This window comes from Simochromis diagramma, unplaced genomic scaffold, assembly GCF_900408965.1.
Source record: "Simochromis diagramma unplaced genomic scaffold, fSimDia1.1 OVJJ01000596.1, whole genome shotgun sequence".
NCBI lineage: Eukaryota > Metazoa > Chordata > Actinopteri > Cichliformes > Cichlidae > Simochromis > Simochromis diagramma.
The window spans coordinates 23,924,072-23,949,256 of NW_024387245.1; the positions used below are offsets into that span (position 1 = coordinate 23,924,072).

The following is a 25,185-nucleotide window of genomic DNA, read 5'->3' on the forward strand; positions in this document are numbered from 1 at the left end:
ATTGTGTATATATTTATTTATATTTATATTTCTTCATACATTCTTATATAGTTCTATATTGTGTATTTTGTTGTACAGTTATTTTATTTTCAACTTTAATTTATATATTTATCTTATTCTTCCCAGTTAAATTTACCCTTCATTCTAATTTGTGTTGTACAGTTATTTCATTTTTAACCTTAATTTATATTTTATTCCTTCCTAGTTAAATTTACCCTTTTTAATTTTTCATATTTATTTCCTATCTTATTCATAGCCTTTTCCTTTTTGTTTTCTTTAGGTCACGAGCAGTTGTCCAAGCATTTCACTACATATCGTACTGTGTATGACTGTGTACGTGACAAATAAAATTTGAATTTGAATTTGAATTTGAATTTGAATCTTCTCGACTGTTTCTCCAGACCCTTTCATGTCTGTCACATGTGCTCAGGGTGAAACTGCTCTCATCTGTGAAAAGAACATGGTGCCAGTGGTGGATGTGACAATACTGGTATTCTAAATGCCAATCGGGCCTACTAGAGCAGTGTTTCCCAAACGGTGTGCCATGGAAGATTATCTGGTTCCACCTGTTTAGTACTCGGCGTGAGTAACGGGCAGAACAATTACATTCTCTTCCACTAAAGGGCAGTACAATTACCTGCTCTAATTAAATGGGTTGCCAACTGCCAGTAAAAGAGAAGAAGACGAAGAAGAAATTACATAATAGTCATGCTGTGAGACTACGCAGTGTGTAATAGCAATAGATAAATATTTGAAAAGAGAAAGTAGTCAGTCTGACCTGGGTCCCGGAGAAAGTTTTGACCCAGATGAAAGCCCTCCCATATGGAAAAGATATATATAAATCTTATAAAGTTTGTATCTGTCTTGTGTGAAACTTGTATGAAAAGCATATGAGAGTGAAAACAGATATAAGATCCCTTGAAAAATTATATAATGAAACTTGTATGTTTTGGATACTTACTAAAACAATGTATGAAAGTAATGAGAAAGTGGCCACTTTCATGAGTAATCACATATAAGTTTTTACTATTTCTTTTCCATATGGGCTAGCATGAGTAGTGGTCAGAAAAAAACAAAAAAGGTATACTGCGGACAAACCGAGCCAATTCTGCTACACCTGGTGCGTGGGGAAAAAAGATCAATATGCTTTTTGTAACACTTTTGTTTGGTGGTGTGCCGTGTGATTTTTCTAATGTGAAATATGTGCTGTGTCTCCAAAAGGTTGGGAAACACTGCACTAGAGGATGTCAGGCCCTCGGGTCACCGTCATGAAGTCAGTTTCTAATTGACTGGTTGGAGACATTTACAGCAGTGGCCTGATGGAGGTCATTTTGTAGCTCTGGCAGTGCTCGTCCAGTTCCTCCTTGCATAAAAGAGCAGATACTGGTCCTGCTGATAGATTAAGGACCTTCTATGGCCCTGTCCAGCTCTCCTGGGGTAACTGTTTATCTCCTTGAATATCCCCCATGCTCTGGAGACTGTGCTGGGAGGCACAGCCAACCTTCTGTCACTGGCACATATTGATGTGCAATCCTGGAGGAGACTACCAGTGCAATATAGGCTCCAGGTGTCACCTCATGCCCTAGACCATAGCCAAAACAAAACTAGTGAAAAAAAACAGTCATAAAAAATGAAAAGGGAAAAATGTCAGTGGCCTCCACCAGCAAAACCATTCCTACTTTGGGGGTTGAGGCATTGCTATCCCTCTAGTGCACCTGTTGTTAATTTTAATAACACCAAAGCAGCTGTAACTGATTAACAACCCATCCACTATATAACTGACCAGATCAATAATTCAGCAGTTTAACTGACTTGATACTATACACTGATTAAGTAGTGAGGAATTTTTGATCAGCGTATAAACAACAACAAAAGCTTCCATAGACATAGACATTTACAAAATCCTGTTTCTGTGCCTCAAACTGATCATTTTGCTCGTCACCATGCTGATGTTTTATAACTGAACATACTTTTGCATTAAATAAGACCTGAAGTAAACAGCTGAGACCTTAAACCAGGGGTCCCCAATTTCAGTCCACGAGGGCCGGTGTCCCTGCAGGTTTTAGATGTGTCCCTGATCCATCACAGCTAATTTAAATGGATAAATTACCTCCTCGACATGTCTTGAAGTTCTCCAGAGGCCTGGTAATGAACTAATCATGTGATTCAGGTGTGCTGACCCAGGGTGAGATCTAAAACCTGCAGGAGCACCAGCCCTCGTGGACTGTGATTGGGGACCCCTGCCTTAAACCTAATATGAATTGCTTTACTGAAGCATTCATGAAGTGTGAAACAGGCTCATTTTCTCATAGACAAACAGAGGCTAAACAATGTAACTTCTTTTTGCAGCCAGAGGACTCACCCAGTGTTGACCATTAAAAAGAATCCCATCTTAAGGCACTTTTGAACAGGCTTCATTATTCAGACACAGAGACACTATGTATTTGATTTGACGGCAGCTTTGCAAAGTATTGGTAGTGCTGTATACAACTTTATTACAGTTAACAGATGGGCCTTTTCCAAATGCAATTGGAGGAATTTCCTTCCTTATTTTGAGACTATCAGTGAGACCTATTCAGATCAAATGGAAATCGTTGTTCATATGTGGTTTCCATTTCTCTTGGTTATATGCGTAATTTTCAGTCACTTCAGTTTCCCCATGCTGTCAAAATCACATCATTCAAAATTGCATTGTCACTATTGCACAATAATCTATCTGCCAGCATTCTCTGCCAATCTACTCCTAGTTCATCTAAGTTTCCTGTGATATCTCACTCTGCCCTTCCAGCCATCTAATGTGCAGCCCTCCTTGTGAGCCGGGACATCTCATCCAAAGTCTCTATGGGCCATTTGCTGTCTCCGCTCTGCTACCACTACCAACATTGAGACAGAGCAGTTTTCCTACCTTCATTTTGGGATTCTGCACAATAATGTCATTCCTCACTGTAGTCCAGCAGCCACAAATTTATGTCTAAATGTCACAATACATGCTATTTTCTCCAAATGCTATCTCTTATTTAAGTGTGGTATTAATCAAAGTTATGGCAATAGCTACTAAACCCAACAATATAAATGACAGTCCTTCATTACATTAAGACATTATAACAATGCCAATGTACCAATATATATATATATATATATATATATATATATACACACACACACACACACACACACACAGGGAGTGCAGAATTATTAGGCAAGTTGTATTTTTGAGGAATAATGTTATTATTGAACAACAACCATGTTCTCAATGAACCCAAAAAACTCATTAATATCAAAGCTGAATGTTTTTGGAAGTAGTTTTTAGTTTGTTTTTAGTTTTAGCTATTTTAGGGGGATATCTGTGTGTGCAGGTGACTATTACTGTGCATAATTATTAGGCAACTTAACAAAAAACAAATATATACCCATTTCAATTATTTATTTTTACCAGTGAAACCAATATAACATCTCCACATTCACAAATATACATTTCTGACATTCAAAAACAAAACAAAAACAAATCAGCGACCAATATAGCTACCTTTCTTTGCAAGGACACTCAAAAGCCTGCCATCCATGGATTCTGTCAGTGTTTTGATCTGTTCACCATCAACATTGCGTGCAGCAGCAACCACAGCCTCCCAGACACTGTTCAGAGAGGTGTACTGTTTTCCCTCCTTGTAAATCTCACATTTGATGATGGACCACAGGTTCTCAGTGGGGTCCAGATCAGGTGAACAAGGTGGCCATGTCATTAGTTTTTCTTCTTTTATACCCTTTCTTGCCAGCCACGCTGTGGAGTACTTGGACGCGTGTGATGAAGCATTGTCCTGCATGAAAATCATGTTTTTCTTGAAGGATGCAGACTTCTTCCTGTACCACTGCTTGAAGAAGGTGTCTTCCAGAAACTGGCAGTAGGACTGGGACTTTAGCTTGACTCCATCCTCAACCCGAAAAGGCCCCACAAGCTCATCTTTGATGATACCAGCCCAAACCAGTACTCCACCTCCACCTTGCTGGCGTCTGAGTCGGACTGGAGCTCTCTGCCCTTTACCAATCCAGCCACGGGCCCATCCATCTGGCCCATCAAGACTCACTCTCATTTCATCAGTCCATAAAACCTTAGAAAAATCAGTCTTGAGATATTTCTTGGCCCAGTCTTGACGTTTCAGCTTGTGTGTCTTGTTCAGTGGTGGTCGTCTTTCAGCCTTTCTTACCTTGGCCATGTCTCTGAGTATTGCACACCTTGTGCTTTTGGGCACTCCAGTGATGTTGCAGCTCTGAAATATGGCCAAACTGGTGGCAAGTGGCATCTTGGCAGCTGCACGCTTGACTTTTCTCAGTTCATGGGCAGTTATTTTGCGCCTTGGTTTTTCCACACGCTTCTTGTGACCCTGTTGACTATTTTGAATGAAACGCTTGATTGTTCGATGATCACGCTTCAGAAGCTTTGCAATTTTGAGACTGCTGCATCCCTCTGCAAGATATCTCACTATTTTTGACTTTTCTGAGCCTGTCAAGTCCTTCTTTTGACCCATTTTGCCAAAGGAAAGGAAGTTGCCTAATAATTATGCACACCTGATATAGGGTGTTGATGTCATTAGACCACACCCCTTCTCATTTACAGAGATGCACATCACCTAATATGCTTAATTGGTAGTAGGCTTTCGAGCCTATACAGCTTGGAGTAAGACAACATGCATGAAGAGGATGATGTGGACAAAATACTCATTTGCCTAATAATTCTGCACTCCCTGTATATATATTTTATTTTTTTTGATATACCAAGGGATATCCCAATACCTCTTTTTGTTAGGTCTTGTATTAGTACTTATCTTGGTACAATTAAATACCAGAAATGTGTCAAAGGGATTTACATCCACTGCAACTTGATGCAAGATCAGATTTATATCATCTCAACTCTCAACTCAAACTCTTTCGTATTATTTGTCCATTTTGCTATTTCAACAAGCATGTAGAAAACGATATAGAGACATCTTTGTTGATCCACTAATTTGACCCAAGGAGCTTTATATTGTAAGATAAAGACCCACAGTATTAGAGAGAAACCCAAACTATCAAATGACCCCCTGTACTTGGTAACAGTGGGAAGGAAAAACTCCCTTTTAACAGGAAGACACTTCAAGCAGAACTAGGCTCAGGTATTGGAAGTCATCTGGCGTGACTGGTTGGGGTTGAGGGGAGGGATACAGGGCAAACGACACACTGTGGAAGAGAACCAGAGACTAATAATGACTAACATTAAACAAGTTTCAATACCTGTCAGGTGGGTTAACTGAAGTGAAACCTATAGTAGTTCCTGTCAAAGGCTTTAGGCTACATTTAACTGTGCATCTTATTGGTCTCACAGCATCTATGTATAAGGACGTGTTCTAATTTTATTGCTAATTGAGTCCAAAATAATGGCTATTGCTGGGGAACATTAAGAGAGAAAGAAAAGAGAAAGGAGTAGGTATCATTGGCATGTAAAATGATGGCAATTATGAGAACCCTAACATATCCTGAAAATAACAGTAATCAGTATGACCTGCTCTGGAAAGAGGTGTGATGACTCATACGGATGTCTACTCAAAACATCTTTTCATCCTTCTGCCTTCTTTCTTTTCCATTTTCTTTCTTGATCTGCCCAGATATTTCTCTATTTTGCTGTCAATATATTTCCAGGAAGTCATTACAGCTGACAAAAAAAGTCATCCTCACCCTTCCCCCCAGCCAATTCCCCTTCTTTTGTAATCTTTCATTGTTTTCTCTCTCAGTCTCCCTCCCCTCTCATTTTCTGCAAGTTATTAGCACTGACAAAACCCATCTCGGCATTTTTCTCAAAGTCATTAGAACTGACAAAACCTCTGCCTCTATTCCTTCTGTAAGTCATTAGGACTGACAGAATCTCTCTATCGAATCGTTTCATGACACAAACTTCAGTGGCTCTTTTGTCCAGCCTACCGTTCAGAGGCCCAGAGCTCTGCAGGCCTAGATTGTCTCTGAGGTAACAAAGCTTAAAAGCCTGGATGTGAAAGCCTTCAGCTGGAGCCCCGACTGTCAGAGGTAACCATTTAACACCAGCAGGGGAGTCACCAATGTGTCACCCAGAGCTTTTTCTACTCAGTGCTTTGAGCTGCTGTGTGCACCAGAGCCGTGATCTAAGAAATGCACTGTTGTCTTTTACACACTGTTAGTATATAACTCTGTACCATCAGACTTTTATCCCTTTATAAGTTAACAACTGCTAAATCAGGATCTTGGTTGCAGATGCCTTTGAGTCAACAACTTGAGTTCGTCTATCTTTTTCAGCCGAGTAAGCAGCAAGTCTCTGTAAAACAATGTCACTGCTGGCCAGTTTGTATCAGGCAAAAATACCTCATCCACTTCTTATTGGATAATGTAGAGACTTTATACAGATATTAATGTGCGTGGGCACATCCTGGTTGCCAGAGGATGTGCCCACGCAGCTCTACCAATCTGCAGATAGTTCATTTGGAGCCACAAGACATGACTTCAGGATTTGTGTGAAATGTCTTGGCAATTACTTTGTAATGCCATGGCATCTTACCAAAGATAAGACCAATAACTGAAACTAGCACCACTGACTAACAATAGCCATGTGCTACATTTCACGATTATTAATATGCAAACTAGGGCTGTGCGATATGACCAAAATCTCATCCTGACAACGATATATATCACAAAAATTTTACACTTTCTGTAAATTCTGGGAATCTAGGGAAACTCGAGTTGCGTGAAGTGTTTTCAGCTTGGCGTTGTGTACCTGGAGTCCAGTTCTTTGACCGATGCATGAAACTGAATATTTTTAGATATAAGTTTGTAAGTTTGTGCCATTTTCTTTGTCAGTATTTATTACACGGTGTGCTGCGGGGAAAAGCATGAGTCTAAGGTTTATTTTGAGCACCTGATGTCTCTTTTTTTGCTTCTCATCCATAAACTCTCTCCATACTCTTTTACGTGACTCTTGCGTAGGTGGTAGAAGAGGTTTGCGGTGTTTGAGTCTGAGGTGGGGATGGTTTCCTGCATAGTTTTAGTCCATGTCAGACTTTTCATAACCAAACCATCAAGACGATGAAAAAATATTGCGGTAAACAATTTATTTTGCGACACCACGAAACAAACGATAGGGTAATATGAAATGACAGACGTTTTCATATCGTCATCCGATATATATCGCTATATCGAACAGCCCTAACGCAAACTGTCATCACCAGTGATTAGTGGTTATGAGTACTATTCATAGAGCGTTAGAGGTTGCCTGCAATCACAGCATTATATGGTGGTTACAATTTGCACTCTTTTACCCATTATATTACATATATTACAATTTTTGGCGTTGTGCATTTTGGGGTTTGAAAGCCACAGAAATGTTCAGTGTTTTAAAAAAGCGCATCTCAGCTTTTCTGTCACATATGGGGTCACCAAGTCTTTTTGCTTATGCAATGATTCTCTTTCTTCAATCCTTTATCACCTTGACCGTTCTTTAGGCGAGGAGATATTTTTCACCATCTTACAATACTGTGATTACATCGTTTCCCCACCTCAACTGAGCATTTATGGCTCTTGTAACTTTGCAAATGAAGATTTTTTTAAACATATATATGCAAATAAAGAATTAAAATGTATACTTTAATGGTTATCCAGTTAATCCATTTTCAAAGAAATAATCAGAAAGGGGTTCATCTCTCATGCTTCTCTTTTTAAAATTCTCCTTTTGTTTAAATAACAATAAGTAAAATATTCTAGGAAAAACTTTGGGATCTGGGTAATTGCGTCAAGGATTTCCACCTTGTTTTTCTTGCTACTATCACCCAAACCCCAAATCCTACGTCTAGTTAAGTGCAGGATCGTGTCTGTGTCTATAGAGCTTGTAACTATAAAGCCAAAGTTGGGTGTCTTTCAGCAGGAGGAGCTGAATGAGAGCTTATGGCTGTGTGAGAGATAGGAGATAATACATATTATAATATTAGCTTTGCTTGAGAGATGTTTTTTTCACTTTATGATTGAAGGTTTCTCTAATTAGAACAATTAATCAGTTGATTTTTATTGTTTTCTCATAGTGTCTGTATAGCTGTTGATTTTCTTATTTTCCTATGTGAACATTGATTAAATTGCTATTGATTCTCCCTAGCTGCTTCTACCCTATTACAGTCAACACAATTCATTTATATGAGCACTGATAAAAAATGACCAGGCTTAGTTAGGACCAGGTTTAAGTGCTGTTGGCAGCCTTCGTAGACATTTACTATTACCGTCTTTTCCGCACTATAAGGCGCACTTAAAATCCTTTAATTTTCTCTCCCCCAAAAAATCGACAGTGCACCTTATAATCTGGTGCGCCTTATCTATGAATTCTGGCTGTGTTTACTGACCTCGAACCGATTTTATGTGGTACACTGCGCTAAAAAATCTGTCAAAAAATGTTTCAGTAGTACTTTGCTAAGCTACGAAGCCGTACAGCTTAATGGATTGTCTGAGTGTTATGGCTACCGTAGTCAGGAGCCTTGCGGCTCAGAGTAATCTGGGTCCAAAACTCCGTCCCCATCATGTCCCAAACGAACACTGTGTAAATTCTTTCATCTTTAATAAAATGATCAGTGTTTCTGCTTTACTAGGTGTAACAATTAAGTTTAACATCCAGGCATCCATGAAAACAGAATTTATAAAATTTAACGGAATTAGAAGTTAGCAGAAAGTTAGCTTGCTGGTTTCACTAGTTACCTAAGCATGATATATCATGTTCTGACTAAGAGACTGCTGGAAAAAAATAAAACGTACAGCTCTGCTATCACTTCCAACATGAATGAAGACAGAAAACTACACAATAGTGACGTTTGTAGGGTTACTGAAGTTAGGTTAGGCTAGATGGTATATAATGCTGTGCTAGTGATTGTTAGCGACACAGCTATGTTAGCATACCAAAGCATAACACAGTGAACCTGGAGAATGAACGTTAACTTTTTTCCCGATGTTTTTTTTTTTTGACAAATGCAATCGCATGGAAAATTGCTGTAAACAGACCAAACTTCAGTAGGGGAGAACAATTGAGATAATCCAGCCACAGTATGAGGTTAGTTATTAATGTAAGATAAGATAAACTTTATTAATCCCACACATGGGAAATTTGTTTTGTTACAGCAGAAAGTGGACAGTGCAAAGTTGCATAGCTGGAACAACATATACTGTTGTTCCAGTGTTTATAGAGCAGCTACCAGAGAATTCAACATTAATGAATCAATGGTATGTAAGTAGAGGAAGCAAGAGGAATGAGTTGAGTAAAGTTTGACTTATCTGGCTGTTTTGTTTCGTTTAACGTTCTTTATTACCCGGTGTGCCTTATGTATGAAAACAGACCCATTTGTCAACAGTGCGCCTTATAATCCCGTGCGCCTTATGGTCCGAAAAATACGGTAATACAGTCTGTTACTACAATTAGTGGCACAGCACAAGATGTAATTGGTCAGAGATCCAATTAAAACTACATTCTGAGACAAGTGCAATAATTTACCATATCCAAAGTATCCAGAGTTATAAAAAAATACCAACTACAGTTGGTTTAAAGGAGAAAGTAACCCAAAATTATTGAAAATCAGACTTTGAACCTTTTCTCTCAACATTTTCTTCTGTAAATTTGGCCATTTTAACATGGTTGTCTATGGGAATTTACTCACCAAGGCCCTATAACGGCCAACCTCCCATTGTCTTAATTGTTTATCCCCAGGGGGTGGCACTTATGTGACAAACATTTAAACATAACTTTAAAAAGCTGCTTATTTGTTTGTTTGTTTTTTTAAATCATTGTTAATCGTTGTTACTGATGGCCTACTGCGGGCACCTGTCAAATTTTTAATAAAATGCAATTTTTTCCTGTAATTGTCCACATTACCACTTCCCTCTGGATGAAGTGAAACAATAGGTCCTCCATTTCTACAATTTTGTTGTACATGCACAAGGACACTAAAGGACTATATTATTCTATTCTATAAAGGGGTAAAGATTTAATTTTTTTTCCAGTGCTTCACTTCAAAGCAGTCCTGCGCATGCATACGGCCAGTTTATCTGTTGTGCTTTTAACTACAAAAATAATGCAGATTCACCGACCGTGTCAGAGCAAACAAAGACACATTTTTTAGAAATAAAGAAAAAAGAAAATCAGGCTTATCTTACCTATCGATTCCATCCTGGGAGTAATAAACACCGTAGGTTTGAACAGCTCCTCCGGTCTCCTCTGGGGGGCGCCAGCTGAGTCGGACAAATCGGCTGGACACTAGGACAGGGACCAGGTCGCGGGGGGCAGAGGGGAGGGCAACGCCTGGGCTGGGGGACACTGGTGGGGGATCAGAGGAGGAGGAGTAAGTCAAAGGGGTGCCAGAAGGAGCAGGAGAAGGGCGGGGAAGAGGAGGAGGTGTGAAGGAAGGTAGATTCTGAGTGGGCGTGGGCTCTGTTAACAGTTCATCCAGGGAAGGGAGGGGAAAGCAAAGGAAAGGAGAAGCAGGGAAAAGGATGGGGGACGACGGGGGGGAGGTGGAGGGGAGGTGCGGGAGGCGAGCAAAGGAGACAGAGCAAAGAAAAAAAACAACAAAAAGAGCAAAGGACAGATGAGATGAGCAGATAAGGAACGGAAAAGACGTGGAAGAGACAAAAAGGAAGAAAAGAAGGAAGAAGAGTGGTAAAGAAGATCACAGCCAAGAAGAAAAAGCAGCAGAGCATCTGAAGAGCTTAGTTATCAATCAGATATCAAACAGATATCAGTCATCTGAATGTTAACACTGTTTTAATGCCATGACATTAAAACACACATGGTATATTAATTTTATGTGAAAATGATCCTTTAAAGTTCCTACTCTTCTCACAATGTTCAGTTCAGTTCTCAGAAGATGAAAACAAATCTGAATTCTTATGAATGTGTTTACCCAGTTTTCCAAAATACTCCAAATTACTGCAAAGAAACAAAACACACTGAAAAAAAATGTACATTTTTCTGACACAACCTTTACTTACTCAGCACCTACAGTGTTTTTGAGGCTCTTTGTTTCACATGCCTAAATGGCCAGGAAGGATACAGCTAATAATGCAGTGGCTATTAACAGCACACTAACCCACCAGCTGAGCAAATCTAGCACCAGGGCTAATACAAAGACTTAAACTCCACCTAATTTTAACCATTTACTAACTGACTAAGCAATTTAAGTGTAGGTCTAAAACATGTCTAAATGGTACATAGGCATCATCAAGAGAGACAATAGCTTGAATAGCATTAAAATTCAAATTTTAGCTCTTTTTAAAAAACCAAAGATTTTTGTACTTTGTAACTCCTAAATGCAGTTGATGATGCTCCTTAACTTAAAAGATACAGTGGGATGCAAAAGTTTGGGCAACCTTGTTAATAGTCATTATTTTCCTGTATAAATCGTTGGATGTTACAATAAAAAACATGTCAGTTAAATATTAGGGGTGCAACGATGCTCTTATCGATATTGAACCATTCGATACAGTGCTTTTGGTTCGGTACGCATATGTATCGAACAATACAAAACTTTTTATTTTATTTTATCAATGCTGTCTGTGTTGAGCGCTCAGTGGATCTGCGTTCGACTACTCCGCCTAGGCTGCACTGTCGAGTGCAGATCCACTGAGCGCAGCGCAAGCTAGCAAGACAGAAGCTAAGCTCGTTGCAACATGGCAAATTGAACCTCCCCCACCCTCATTCAGATCTGGCGTTTGGAACTATCTTGGTTTTCATGTGAAGTATGACCCTGGTGGTAAGCGTGTCATGGACAAAAGTAAAACAGTATGTCGGATGTGTCACACAATGCTCAATTGGTGGGAACTAGTGCGTTAGCGCAGTTACCTTGTTAACGTGTTGATGCCATCCAGCCCCACGCACGGGGCCATCCGCAGTAACTCGTTAACGGAGATTTGCTGCGTTATGGCGTTAATGTCATTTTAACGAGATTAACGCTGACAGCACTAGTGGGAACACAACTAATATGACTGTACATTTATGCCATCATCCTAGTGCAAAGACAAGTGAAAGCAGACAAAAACAACAAGCACGCATGCTACAAACTACCCGAGTCATTTAGACAGCCGTTAGCACATGATTCTCCTTATGGGGACCTGATATGTTTAATATGCTGCTGAGAATATAGCCCAGAAGAAGCGTATAGTATAGCTTTTATTTTGGAAAGAACCATTTCTCTGTAATAAACACTCTTTTCCAAAGATGAGTGATTTCTCGATCAGATAGATTTTTTTTTTATTATTTTGTTGTTCAGCAACATTAAATTTTAAAACTGTACTTTTGAGTTAAATATATATTTATAATTTTAATAAATGACAAATTAAAAAGGCATGAACATTTTTTTGTATCGAAAAAATACCGAACCGTGACACCAAAGTATCGAACCGAATCGAACCGTGAATTTTTTGTATCGTTGCACCCCTATTAGATATATCATACGACACACACACAGTGATATTTGAGAAGTGAAATGAAGTTTATTGGATTTACAGAAAGTGTGCAATAATTTTTAAAACAAAATCAGGCAGGTGCATAAAAAAGAAATGAAAATGAAATGAAATCAATATTTAGTAGATCCGCCTTTTGCAGAAATCACAGCCTGTAAACGCTTCCTGTAGGTTCCAATGAGAGTCTGGATTGTGGTTGAAGGTATTTTGGACCACTCCTCTTTACAAAACATCTCTAGTTCATTCAGGTTTGATGGCTTCCGAGCATGGACAGCTCTCTTTAACTCACACCACAGATTTTCAATAATATTCAGGTCTGGGGACTGAGATGGCCATTGCAGAATGTTGTACTTGTTCCTCTGCATGAAAGCCTTAGTGGATTTTGAGCAGTGTTTTGGGTCGTTGTCTTGTTGAAAGATCCAGCCCCGCCGCAGCTTCAGCTTTGTCACTGATTCCTGGACATTGGTCTCCAGAATCTGCTGATACTGAGTGGAATCTATGTGTCCCTCAACTTTGAAAAGATTCCCAGTCCCTGCACTGGCCACACAGCCCCACAGCATGATGGAACCACCACCATATTTTACTGTAGGTAGCAGGTGTTTTTCTTGGAATACTGTGCTCTTTTTCCTCCATGCATAATGTCCTTTGTTATGCCCAAATAGCTCAGTTTTAGTTTCATCAGTCCACAGCACCTTATTCCAGATTGAAGCTGGCTTGTCCAAATGTGCTTTAGCATACCTCAAGCAGCTCTGTTTGTGCTGTGGGCGGAGAAAAGGCTTCCTCTGCATCACTCTCACATACAGCATCTCCTTGTGTAAAGTGCGCCGAATGGTTGAACGATGCACAGTGACTCCACCTGCTGCAAGATGATGTTGTAGGTCTTTGGTGCTGGTCTGTGGGTTGACTCTAACTGTTCTCACCATTCGTCGCTTCTGTCTATCCGAGATTTTTCTTGGTCTGCCACTTCGAGCCTTAACCTAACTGAGCCTGTGGTCTTCCATTTTCTCAACATGTTCCTAACTGTGGAAACAGACGGCTTAAATCTCTGAGACAGCTTTCTGTATCCTTCCCCTAAACCATGATGGTGAACAATCTTTGTCTTCAGGTCATTTGAGAGTTGTTTTGAGACCCCCCATGTTGCTACTCTTCAGAGTAAATTAAATGAGGAGGGAAACTTACAATTGACCCCCTTAAATACTCTTTCTCATTATTGGATTCACCTGTGTATGTAGGTCAGGGGTCACTGAGCTTACCAAGCCGATTTGAGTTCCAATAATTAGTTCAAAGGTTTTGGAATCAATAAAATGACAACAGTGCCCAAATTTATGCACCTGCCTGATTTTGTTTAAACGATTATTGCACACTTTCTGTAAATCCAATAAACTTAATTTCACTTCTCAAATATCACTGTGTGTGTCTCCTATATGATATATTTAACTGACATTTTTTATTGTAACAACCAACGATTTATACAGGGAAATAATGACTATTAACAAAGTTGCCCAAACTTTTGCATCCCACTGTAATGATGATTTACTCTTGGCCATTAACACTGATTCACGTACCATTACCAAAGAGTTCATGCTGACTGTTCATGTTGAACCTTCTATTACAACTACTGCTTGACTGTAGCAGAAATCTACCCTTTATACTGTATGAATATAATCAAAGCAAAGGTGGGACAGCTGCTAATGCCATGTAGAGGTTTCTTAAGCTTCAGTTCATTTTTCAAAGTCTGTACGTCTGTAGCATTTTGACTGGCAGCTGGGTATTTCTTAAACCTGTGAGGTCTATGTCATTGCTAACAAAGACCTCAAGTCTAGCCCTAGGCAATGGAAATTTGTCATTTTTGTTTTTATTAAATCGTTCTTCTCAGTCTTGGCAATCAGGGAACAAAGAAACCAATCATTCAGTCTGACACCCTTCAAAAAGATGCCATGAGTGTTATTTCCACCTGTATTATTAATATCTCCTCCTTATCAATCGTGGCAAATCATTAAACCACAAATCTACTACACATCCAATCTCGAGAGGTATGGAAATGGAAACCAGTAACTCTTGCTCTGTGTGGTACAAGTATGAAATGCTCAGATCAGTATGAAAATATGTTACCTTGCAGATTATAAGAAAAGTAAATGAAGATGAGAATGAAATCAAGAATGACTGCTCTCCTCTGGATGTGCAGGTTACTCACATTTTACTATCTACTTGTTCAGATTCTTGGTCACTGACAGTATTCAGTATTATCTGAAACTCATTTGAGAGGTTTAAATATTCTGTATTATGTCTAAGTTTTCTTTTTTGAGCAAAAAGTAAAGTTTTTAAAAAATACAAATAAAATGAATGGCATGTTCTGGAACATTCATTTTTAGTCATTTTCTTAAATCTCTTAGACAAGTGCAGTGAAGCAGTTTAATCTCTTCTCTTCAGACTTTCACCTGTCAGCATGAAGACCACTCCATTTGTTCCAGGCTGCCTACCTGTACTTATGATTAACATTCAAATTGACCAACCACAGAATATTGCTGTGCCTCTGCGGATTTATTCAGTCAAATAATTGCTGCTGTTTCTACATGTCACTATCAAGGTTTCAGGCACACTTTCTGAACAGCTCCATCCTCCCTTTCCCAACTCCCTTCATACTTTTAATGTATCTCAGTAAAATCTCCAATAACAGCTGTGATAGGCAATAAAATAAAGGACAATTGCTCTATGTCACAAGGCCAGTTCAATGGATAACGAGGTGACCGCCTGTAAGGTTTAAACTCATGTCATTGAGAGTCCCAAAGTCAATGCCGTAACTTAACAGGAAGTTCAAAGTCTCTATATAATTCTTAGACAAAAATAGCCACCCTGCGCAATAATGATACTTTCAGGCAAACCATTTGGACAGCAACAATTATTTGACATCAAACCTGAGTCCAAGGTTGTGGACATGGTGTTATTTATTAAAAAGCAATTTATCAGGTTGACCTTTAGACCTGCTTATTCATGCAAGGTGAATACCTAGACTCACCGCAGTTGACAGAAAGGTTAGGGTATCTCAGATATGCACAACTGTAATGACCAGTAGAATACAAAAGTTTTCTTGAGGCTTTTTCTTGAGGCTCAAGCTTCCACTTCACTTTTCATCCAAGAAAACAATTTTTAATCTGCAGTGTGTACAGGCTCACCAAAAACTGGGAATACATAGATACAGATGGTAGCCTCAGAATTTGGCGTGAGCAGCATGAAATCATGGGCATGGACAGTGCTGGGAAAGTTGTTTGTACACACTTTTGGCCCCTTATTGACAACCAATTATGGTTTGAATTCCAAAGTCCATTTGAGTATTGTTGGTGACCATTTGGGTCCCATAATTTACCATCTTCTAATTATAATGCATCATGTCAAAAAGAAACCTAAAGTCTCAAACTTGTCTCACCAACAGGACATTATTTGTAGATTTCAGTGGCCTCCACTATTCCTCGACTCAAACCCAGTGTCTTGAGAGGCAGTAGAGTAGGATATATGGAGAATTAGTGTGAAGAAAAGATGTTTTTTGATGACCACAACATGGATAAAACTTCCACCTTGTGGAATCCATCACACTATGAAGTCAGGTTGTTTTGTATTCAGTCTTCTATCTATCTGTATCTATAAAAATAATGAAAAGCAAACATATTCAAACGGTGCTCAGAATAGCAATTTTTAAGTGGCTACACCAGAATCTGTGCATGGATAAGTGACTTTACTATATGTTCTGGACCTTTTTCAAGGCATGCTGTAGGTGCTTATACATACACACAAACTGTGTATATCCATCAACTATCAACTGTTTTTCAACTCTGCACTAATTTCAGTTAGTTAAATACTGAAAAGAAAATAATATGTCCTCAAAGTATACCATTAGAAATGAAAAGCATATTTTCCTGTCATACAATGTCTGCCTCCAAGACAGGAAAAAATGAAACCATGACATACTCCCAGATGTAAAGCACACCTTAGCTGTTCAAATGTGACAAAGCTGCAGAAATAATGTTATGGTCTACAAACTTTTACACTGCTTAAAATGTATGATCTACACATTGGGATGTGCATCGTTATTAATAGTCTTAAGATGGATTAAAAATGTTTTGGTTGATTGTTAAAATCACCGTGCTGCATCAAAATAACCCAGTTGTGTATTTCTTCTCATTTTGACACAGCACTGTGTTATCAAAATAACCCATACTGGATTATTTTTAACCTGCGAGGTCTAAGTTATCATAGCATGACCCTATGTTCTCCCAAGTATAGCCAATCAGGTTACAAAGAAAATAATCAATTAAACTTACATGTATCACAAACAATTATTATTTTTGGTTCAACAAAGTCATTTTGGTTTGCTCCAAAACTTAGAGTTGGAGCTAGGGCTGGACTAGAGTTTGGGGTCATCACATGACTTAGACCTCACTGGAGGTAGAGTATGTGTTGTACCTATAATGATTGTGGGTGAATATAGTATATTCAGGTAGGGTCCACCCTCAGACCTGCAACCATTCACAATCACAATCACACCAATGACTAATTTAGGATTACCAATTAATCTAACCGAAACGAGATGGTATGCCTTAAAAATGAGCGGCATGTCTTCCACTGTGATCTCAAGCAAGCATTTAGACAACACGCTAACTCCACAGAGAAAGGCCCAGACTGGATTTAAGTCCAGGACCTCTTGCTCTAATTCAACAGTGCTAACCTGTACAACTATCCCACCCCATATTAAAGCATACCACGTTTTATTAGTTTATTGTTTAATTCTAATTTGGACCATGATTTACAAAATGAACATTATCATCAAGTTTCTGAGACGTGGTTTTGGACTCAAAACAAAATTCACTCACGATCTCCACCTAAAAAGGTTTTAAGTCTAACACTCATTTTAACTCATGAGGTTAAAGAGCCTCAGCTGGTATTAGAAAGCCCTGAAACTACCATTTGAGACCTAGAACTCATCAGGAAAGAGGTTTAGTAGGGTAACAGACCAAGGGAACTAAAGAGCCACACTTCTAAGGTACATCTATCTTTTCAGTCTATGGTTTAACCACTTAACATCCTCCAAGTGTTTGGCTGTGTGGAATGAGCAGTGGCATTAGAACTGGGTCCATATCTACTCCCTGAACCTTTACCTGTGTGGCAAAAAAGAACTGTAAAACCAAAATGCATGTAAGAGGCTTTATTTGAAAAGTTTATGAAACTGCTGGTTCAACATGAGGTGAAAATGTCACCTTACCCCTATATCTAAGTGGATGTTAAGAGGTTAGCCCAACCTTAATCGTACCGCTAACCCACTTCTAAAAGAGGATTTATGGTCTGTGTGAAACCAAACAACAGTCTCAGTGTCTCCCTGCAGAAACTGTCAGAAACAGTTTACCACTCTTCTGTCATCGGAAGGACATTAAACACATTTGATTTCAGACCAGCTATCTGGGAGTCCATAACCCAGCCATTACTTAACGATAAAACCAAGTCTTAACTATTGAGCAGCCATTTGACTGTCGATCCTGAAGAGAGGATCATCCAAAATGTTCTACAGATGCCTCTAAAACTCAAATTATTCCCTGCAAAGATAAGCACGCGCACACACACACACACTCACGCACACCTAGACAAACACACACACTCACAGTTTAGATGGATGATGTGTTCATATCACCACTTCAACAATAAAAGTGCAGTGACCTATATACTGTACCTGCGTGTGAAGGGTAATTATGGAAAGATGTCATCTCTCAACAACTCCTAACCGAAAGCTACTCATGTGAAACTAAACTGATACCATCAAATGTCACAACTCCTCTCCTCGCCATTCCTCCGTCATAAGCTGAGAGAAATCCAATTTATCCCCGCGGTCAGAGGTCGCGACTCCCCACAGAGTCTTTAAATGCTTTTGTCCATCCACACTTGTCAATAAAGCTTCACTGACTTTGCAAGCGCACATTTCACACTTTATGGTGCAATGAAATGAAAGAGGGAAGCAAGAGAAAGACAGACAATCAAGGAGAAACTGGAGGAAATGCTGTAGAAAAAAGGGGGAATGAAAACAAGGATAGTGAAATAAAAGAAGAAGAAGAAGTAATACAGATGCAATAATATGAAAATGGGAAAAGAAGATTCAAGATGGTAGAAGGTAGTAAGAAAATACAGAAGATAAAGAAAAGGGAGAGGATGAAAGCAGAAGAAGGGAAGAAGCAAGAAACGGAGAAGGAAAAACAAGACAGAGGGAAAGCAAAAGAAAGATCAGAGGGGAAAAAGAAGCACAGTGCGAAACGGAGGAGTTTTAACACACCTCCTCTTGACTCTGTGAGATGAGATTTCAGGGTGTGAAGGGCGGATTTGTTCCCGCTCGGTGACCCAGCCAAAAAAACTGAGCCGACGCTGCGCAGTAAAGCGTCACTCTCTGCTGAAAATAGACGGGTGGGCTAAATAATAGAGTCAGACACCACAGAAGAAGAGCAGGAAAACAATCTGAATAAGTGCTGAAAATTACACTGCAGTCTGTCCTGCGACAGATGATACCTGTGCACGCACACACGCATACACAAACACACACACAAAGAGCCTCTGTCCATTTCCTACAAGCTGCTCTGCATTTATATTGTTTCTGCTGCCTGGATGATCTTTAGGGGAGTTTGTTTTCAGCTCTGAGGATTCTACACCCAAGATATCAGACCTTTGCGTGTCTGTATTGCATATATGGATTATTTCAAAAGACAATGCACTGGAGTATTATAAGTTATACATGCAGCACAGAGGCAAAACAGAGTGTGCTACACTTAAGATGCTATTCAGAAACCGAGGATTTAGATTTCATCTGCTTCAGCATTTATTGTTTTACCCTGTTACAGGATCCGACAGGTTACCAGCTACCCTTCTAGTGACTTGGTATTCTTTAAAAAGCTTATTTTCTGTCAACAAAACACAACAAACAACCAAAACAGCAATTTAACCACTTAACTGTTCTCTGACTTATGAATTATAAAAATAAAAACTGCGTTTATTTGAACAGCAGAATTTTCATTATTTTCTTCAACAGTTCAAAACCCTAAAATACTCAATTTACAAATAAATATGAGCTTCACAAGGTGCCTTAAAATAAAAATAGACCCTATCTGATACTCAGTTTGAGTCACAACAGCAGTGCAATGCAGACGTACCAGCGCCCTGCAAGTATAAAAGCTTTGGTCATGTTTGAAGTCTAAAAAAAGTACATCAGGTAAAACTGAGCTTTTTGGTAATTAACTGTTAAACTTAGTGCATCATAAAAACAACGCTCAGTGTACTGTTCGAGGGAACACTGAGGTCAGAGCAATATATGTGGAGTTCGAATCACGTCTGTCTTTTTCCTGTACCTCATTTTCTTAACAGCTTTAACAGATCTGTAAAGCTTATGAAGCACACACCAAATGGAAGCTGTGTTTAGACACAGTGCTGACCATCAATAAGCAAAGCGACTGCAACCAGTCAGACATGATGTACTCAAATTCTTCCAAGAATGGGTTTTTCCTCCTGTGACTTTGATGCAAACTTGTATCCATTAATTACTTTATCAATTTTCTTCCATTTTGCTTCCCTCTTGTTTTTATTCACTATGGAGGTCACACAATGCAGATTTATCTGACTTTGACCACAGCGCCTGCAAAAGCTCCCAAATTGAATGCAGTGATGACTTTGGGTTATGCTCAGTAACGGCAACAGCTTGTTATTGTGCAGGATAAACTATGGAAAATAACTGTCTTCTGAGAATGACAGAACAGGTGCTGCATCCCGTGTGAAAACTTATTTTTATACAAGCACTGTACATTTGATTTTTTTCCTTCATTTTGAAATAACATTTATTCAGCCTCCTTCAGATTCATCAGGGAAACTCACAACGTGACTCACAACTGATAAAAAGTGCTGTGGTGTTATGAGTAGGTGAAGAGGTTACAGGAACACAAAACAAAATGGGAAAATCTTTTACCAATAGCTCTGATGCACAAGTGTGTACAAGGCCAGCTGCACGCAGGACATGTAACAGATAAGAGACTGTGAAGCCCACATGGAGAGGAAACACTTTTCTATGGAAGGGTCAGCTCTAACCTCCCCTCTGCTTTGACACTCCAAAGGATAAGTGGTTATGGATAATGGATGCAGACAACATAAAACTCACTCGCAGCAAAGCAAAATATGGCTGCTAACATTCTAAAAATCAATTTACCTCATCACTGAAACCCAAACCAATCATCCCAGGGGACTCCTAAGAATAGGCCTATTAATGTGCGCATAAATCATAAAATATATCCATGCATGTCACACACAATTAAATTAAATCAAATTGGGGTGGAGGAGAGGGAGAAGGGGGTGAATCTGACCATTGATCCATACGCTTATATATGTAGGACATCTACTATTACAACCATTAATAGCCTAACAGAGAGGACAGAGAGGCCCAGACCTCTCTCTCTCCAGCCACCTCCTCCAGCCCCCGCAGGGTGGACACTGAGCCATTCCAAAGAGTCGCCCTCAGGAGGCGTCCTAGTGGGCATCCTGGTCATTTTGGCCTGTATGTGCACCTGTGAGTGCTGACGTTCTCATTAAGATCTTTGAGTTTTCAGTGGGTCACTATCCATTAGACTGTTTATTCCTGTTGAGTGCAGCATAAGCCACCTCACCTGGCTACTTCCAGTGTGGAGGCCTCACCAATGACTGAGCTCCTCACCCTAAATCTATCTTCTTATACACACACACACACACACACACACACACACACACACACACTCAGACACACACACACACATCTAAGTGTCTGCTGAGGTTTAACTTCCAATGTCTTCTAATAGTTTTGGTTTGGAAAAGAGCACAAAGGGAGTGTACTCTGTCATAAATCCATCATTAACAACCAAATGCACACCTTATGTGTAATCTCTGGTTCCTTGTAAGAGAAACTAAAGGATTTGGTGCTGTTTTATTTCACTTCACACCCATTAACACTGTATTTGCAAAAACGAGTTTTTGGGGGGTTTTGTTTTTAGCCATTTAGCATATTCACTCCTTTTCATTGAAGACTATCTTGTGAGTGCCCCTTGCTGTGCTATAGAGGTAGCTATTGCAGCATCTGTACAGTGGGATAATGGCTCTCCCAGCTTGGCTCTAAATATACACACACATCTAAAAATGCTGTGAAAATGTATATATGTATAAATATGAAAATGTACTTTTGCTTCTGTCTGTGTTTTTGTTTTGTCAGCATTTTATTCTGGCAATTCAGCTGGCATCATTGAACCCTCCAGTGCCTTATGCATGTTCACAGTTCTTAATCTGTGTTCACAAGAAAAACTGCTTCATTGACCCGCTAAGGCTTCATATTAGAATCTGCAAACCTCTTTAAAGTCAACCTCATAAGCTTCTCAATATTTTCTCATCTGGTTCTCATCTCATCTGTTGCACTGGTTAATGTTCACTACGCAATCTCTGTGAGCTCAGTTTCACTCGCTCTCAGAGTGAGCCAAAGCACCCAAGAGGCCCCACCCACCTGTTGTTTAGACCTTCTGTTTGCAAAAGGTAGCCAATCAGATAAAAGCTGGGATAAAGGGAGGAGCTAAAATTGCTTTTTTCAAAGGCTAAACCGAGGAGCTGAAACAAAGCCCAGTGTAAATTTAATATGAACTATTTCAGATATGACTCATGCAGAGCTACTCCAATAGAGTCTAAAAATAAAAATACTGTGCAGGAAATTAGCAGGATTGGTGCCCACTTCTGATATGTAGAGTCGATGCAAACTGAATCTGTCTCTTTCTCCTTATCATCTCACTTATAAATATTCTCCATAACCCCTGTCTCCTCATCCTCTTATTCTGTCTTTTTTAACCTCCAGTTATGCTGAAGAAGACTGCTGAGCTCGCTCTCTCGCTTCAGCTTCATTCTTCTACACATTGCTTCTCTCTCACACACACTCTCAGTCTTCCTTTCCCTCTCTCTGCACTCAATTTCAGGGCTCATTTCAGCCAGCTGCCGTTAAAAACGCCTGTATCACGCACACACACACACGCATATACGAACGCACATGCACGCTCCTGTCTGCCCTCTAGCTTCAAATTCCTCTAAAATGGATATTTATTCCTGTAAATCTCCAGCGATGTGGGTGAGTGAGTAAAATCTCCAGCATCTTAAGTACATACAAAAGCATGTGTGCATGTGTGTGTATTTGTGTGTGACCCGACTGACCTGTAGAGGCTGAAAGCTGAATAAAGGAGCGTAGACACAAAGAAGTACAGCATTTCCTTTTAGATTTATTTTAAATATATGTTTTCTTCTGCCAATAAATCTCACGTATAGACCAAACTAACAATATACACTACTTCCACGTTTTGTGCATTCCGAGTCATGTGCGTCATATTTCTTTGTGCTGAGCCACACTGTTGCACTGAACTGCTCCTTTATTATGATGAACAATCAGACCCACATAGCATACATTATCCTGCTGTGACAAACACTGGCAACAAATGTGGATTAACCCACCGCTGAAAATAGTCCCCGATAGATGTGGCGTTTGGTCCCGTATGCCCCCAAGTGCTTTGGGACTACATGGAGCCATTACCTTTTTGCATATTTGTAAGGTTTCTTATCTTTAGAGGTGTTATATATGACATTTAGACCTACTGGGCATTTTTATATGTAGCACCCGCATGACACACTTCTCTTCCCTCTCTCTCCCTTCTTCCTTCTTTGTGTTGTCTTTAAGGTGAAGTGACACAAAGAAATGGTGCCCAAATATTGTAAGATAAAGAATTTTAACCTTTGTTTACTGAGCAGGTTCTAATGAAGAGGTAAGTACACACGTTGAACAAGAAGATGTGCATGTTGAATTTTTTTGCTGGTTGTAACATTGAATTGAAACACTTTAGCAATTTAATATTGCATTAATCCAAAGCGTGGCTCCAGCATGCACAGAACTCAGTACCAGCCTTCTAAAAGTAACCGAGAAAAGTGACCTGCTTTATCCTCCTCATACTGGCTCCCAGTATCCTTTAGACTAGATGTGAAGATCTTAAAGTTGAATCTCAAGGCTCTTCATGTCCTCTTGCCTCAGGCAGATGTCTATCATTTCCTCGGGTGTTGCTGAAAACTGAAAGTGCATTTGCAGTCAGAGCCCCGAAGCTATTGCACGATGTACCTAATGAAAATCAGGTCAGCAGAGTCGGTGAACTCTGAAATCTTCTTAAATATACTTTTATCCGAGAGCCTTTCTAGGATGTATTAATTGCTTTTCCCTTTTACATTTCTCAGTTCAAATGATTTCCTGTTTGTCCCCATGTTTGTTCATTGGCAGAATGAGTGTTTTGTTGTGCGTTTGATGAACCGATAATACAATAGATGTGGTATCAAGCTTTCAGGCTTTTTCCTTTCCTGAACTGTAATTAGTATGATTTGCTTTTTACAAGTGGCTGCTGGAGGCTGCTGTGAAATTGATTGCTAAAGCTCCAACAACACAGGATTGGACCGGCTAGCGACCTTGCCTGACCGGCTGGCACAGAGGTACTTGTTGCCTGGTGAAATTAGTCACAAAGACATCTTTACTGTTCAACTTAAAACCTCTTGTTGATTTCTTTGGTAGCTAGCTGGTTTCTGCAGTTATCCATAGTTTTAATGGAAACTGTGCATCTTTAAAGTAACAGTTGCATTTTTGAAATTTGTTGGTTTCTGGACAAGGTTGCCCTTCCACTTGCGTATTCACAAATTCCACTTTCCATTGCCCTTTTTCAAGTTTTCTTCTGCTTGTTGGTTAGTAAGCTAATGTCTATAATTAATAAAATATACTGTCTGTCTTTCAAACGACAGGAAAATACCTGCTATTGACCAAAGCAACCACAATAAGATTATAAATGCTGAACCATCTTTGTAGCTGATCTAATCGGGCTAATCCCAACTAATGTACAACTTCAAACAAAGACGATTGTTAAAGTGTTCAATGCTAACTAACAAGATGTATGTTTCTTTTAACTGTCTAACAAGTTAGTAAAAAAGCTAAACACACCAAACAACAAAGTGTAATTTAATAGTCAAAGTATTAGGCTAGGCTAACCTGCACACTGATCAGAATCTCTGAATTTTATTCAGAAGCTAACACTTTGCCACTACTAGCAAGTTTTGCGTGCAGAGCATGAAGCAAATATCCATCTTCTCTGGCTGTTTTATTACAAAATTATCATTAATGATACCGAACGATTCCTTTGCTTTGCCTGAGTCAGTGTGAGGTAAAAAGTGTGTGCAGTTTCTAATTTATTGTGAAAGCTCAGTCTGTACTTTTAAATTTGCTCATGACAGTATGTGTCTCTGTTTTCAATAATGTACCATGAAAGCTAAGTGTGCGTGTGCGTGTGAGTGTGTGTGCGTGCGTGCGTATGAATTTCCCCTGAAAGCGTGGTGTTCCGTGGGTGTTGTGCACTGACAGCTACACTCTGTGAAAGCTGTGTGTGTCCGCCTGCCTGTGTAATTTCCAGTAAAAGCTCAGTGTTACTGTGAAGTAATTCCAGGTGCTTTTCTGTCACGCAATGTGGTGTTCTCTGTGTCCGGAGCCCTGATGTTATTACTGTGAAAGCAAGGGAACACAGGTCACATAGCGAACTTTCAGTGCAGAACAACGCAGATGTGCATGGAGGAAAGCTCAGACCTGATATCCTGCTCAGCCTGTAATAACCTACA

At 39.5% G+C, this 25,185-nt stretch overlaps 1 protein-coding gene across 2 annotated transcripts in view; it reads right to left on the reverse strand.

Annotated features, from left to right (window-relative positions):
• The window catches only part of dcc (DCC netrin 1 receptor), a 409,341-nt gene that overhangs the window by 132,385 nt on the left and 251,771 nt on the right, over positions 1-25,185 (reverse strand). For both annotated transcript variants that reach the window (XM_040000674.1, XM_040000673.1), the window contains exon 8: positions 10,177-10,336. In XM_040000674.1, coding sequence (XP_039856608.1) covers positions 10,177-10,336 — 160 coding nt within the window. The remainder of the gene's footprint in view (positions 1-10,176; positions 10,337-25,185) is intronic.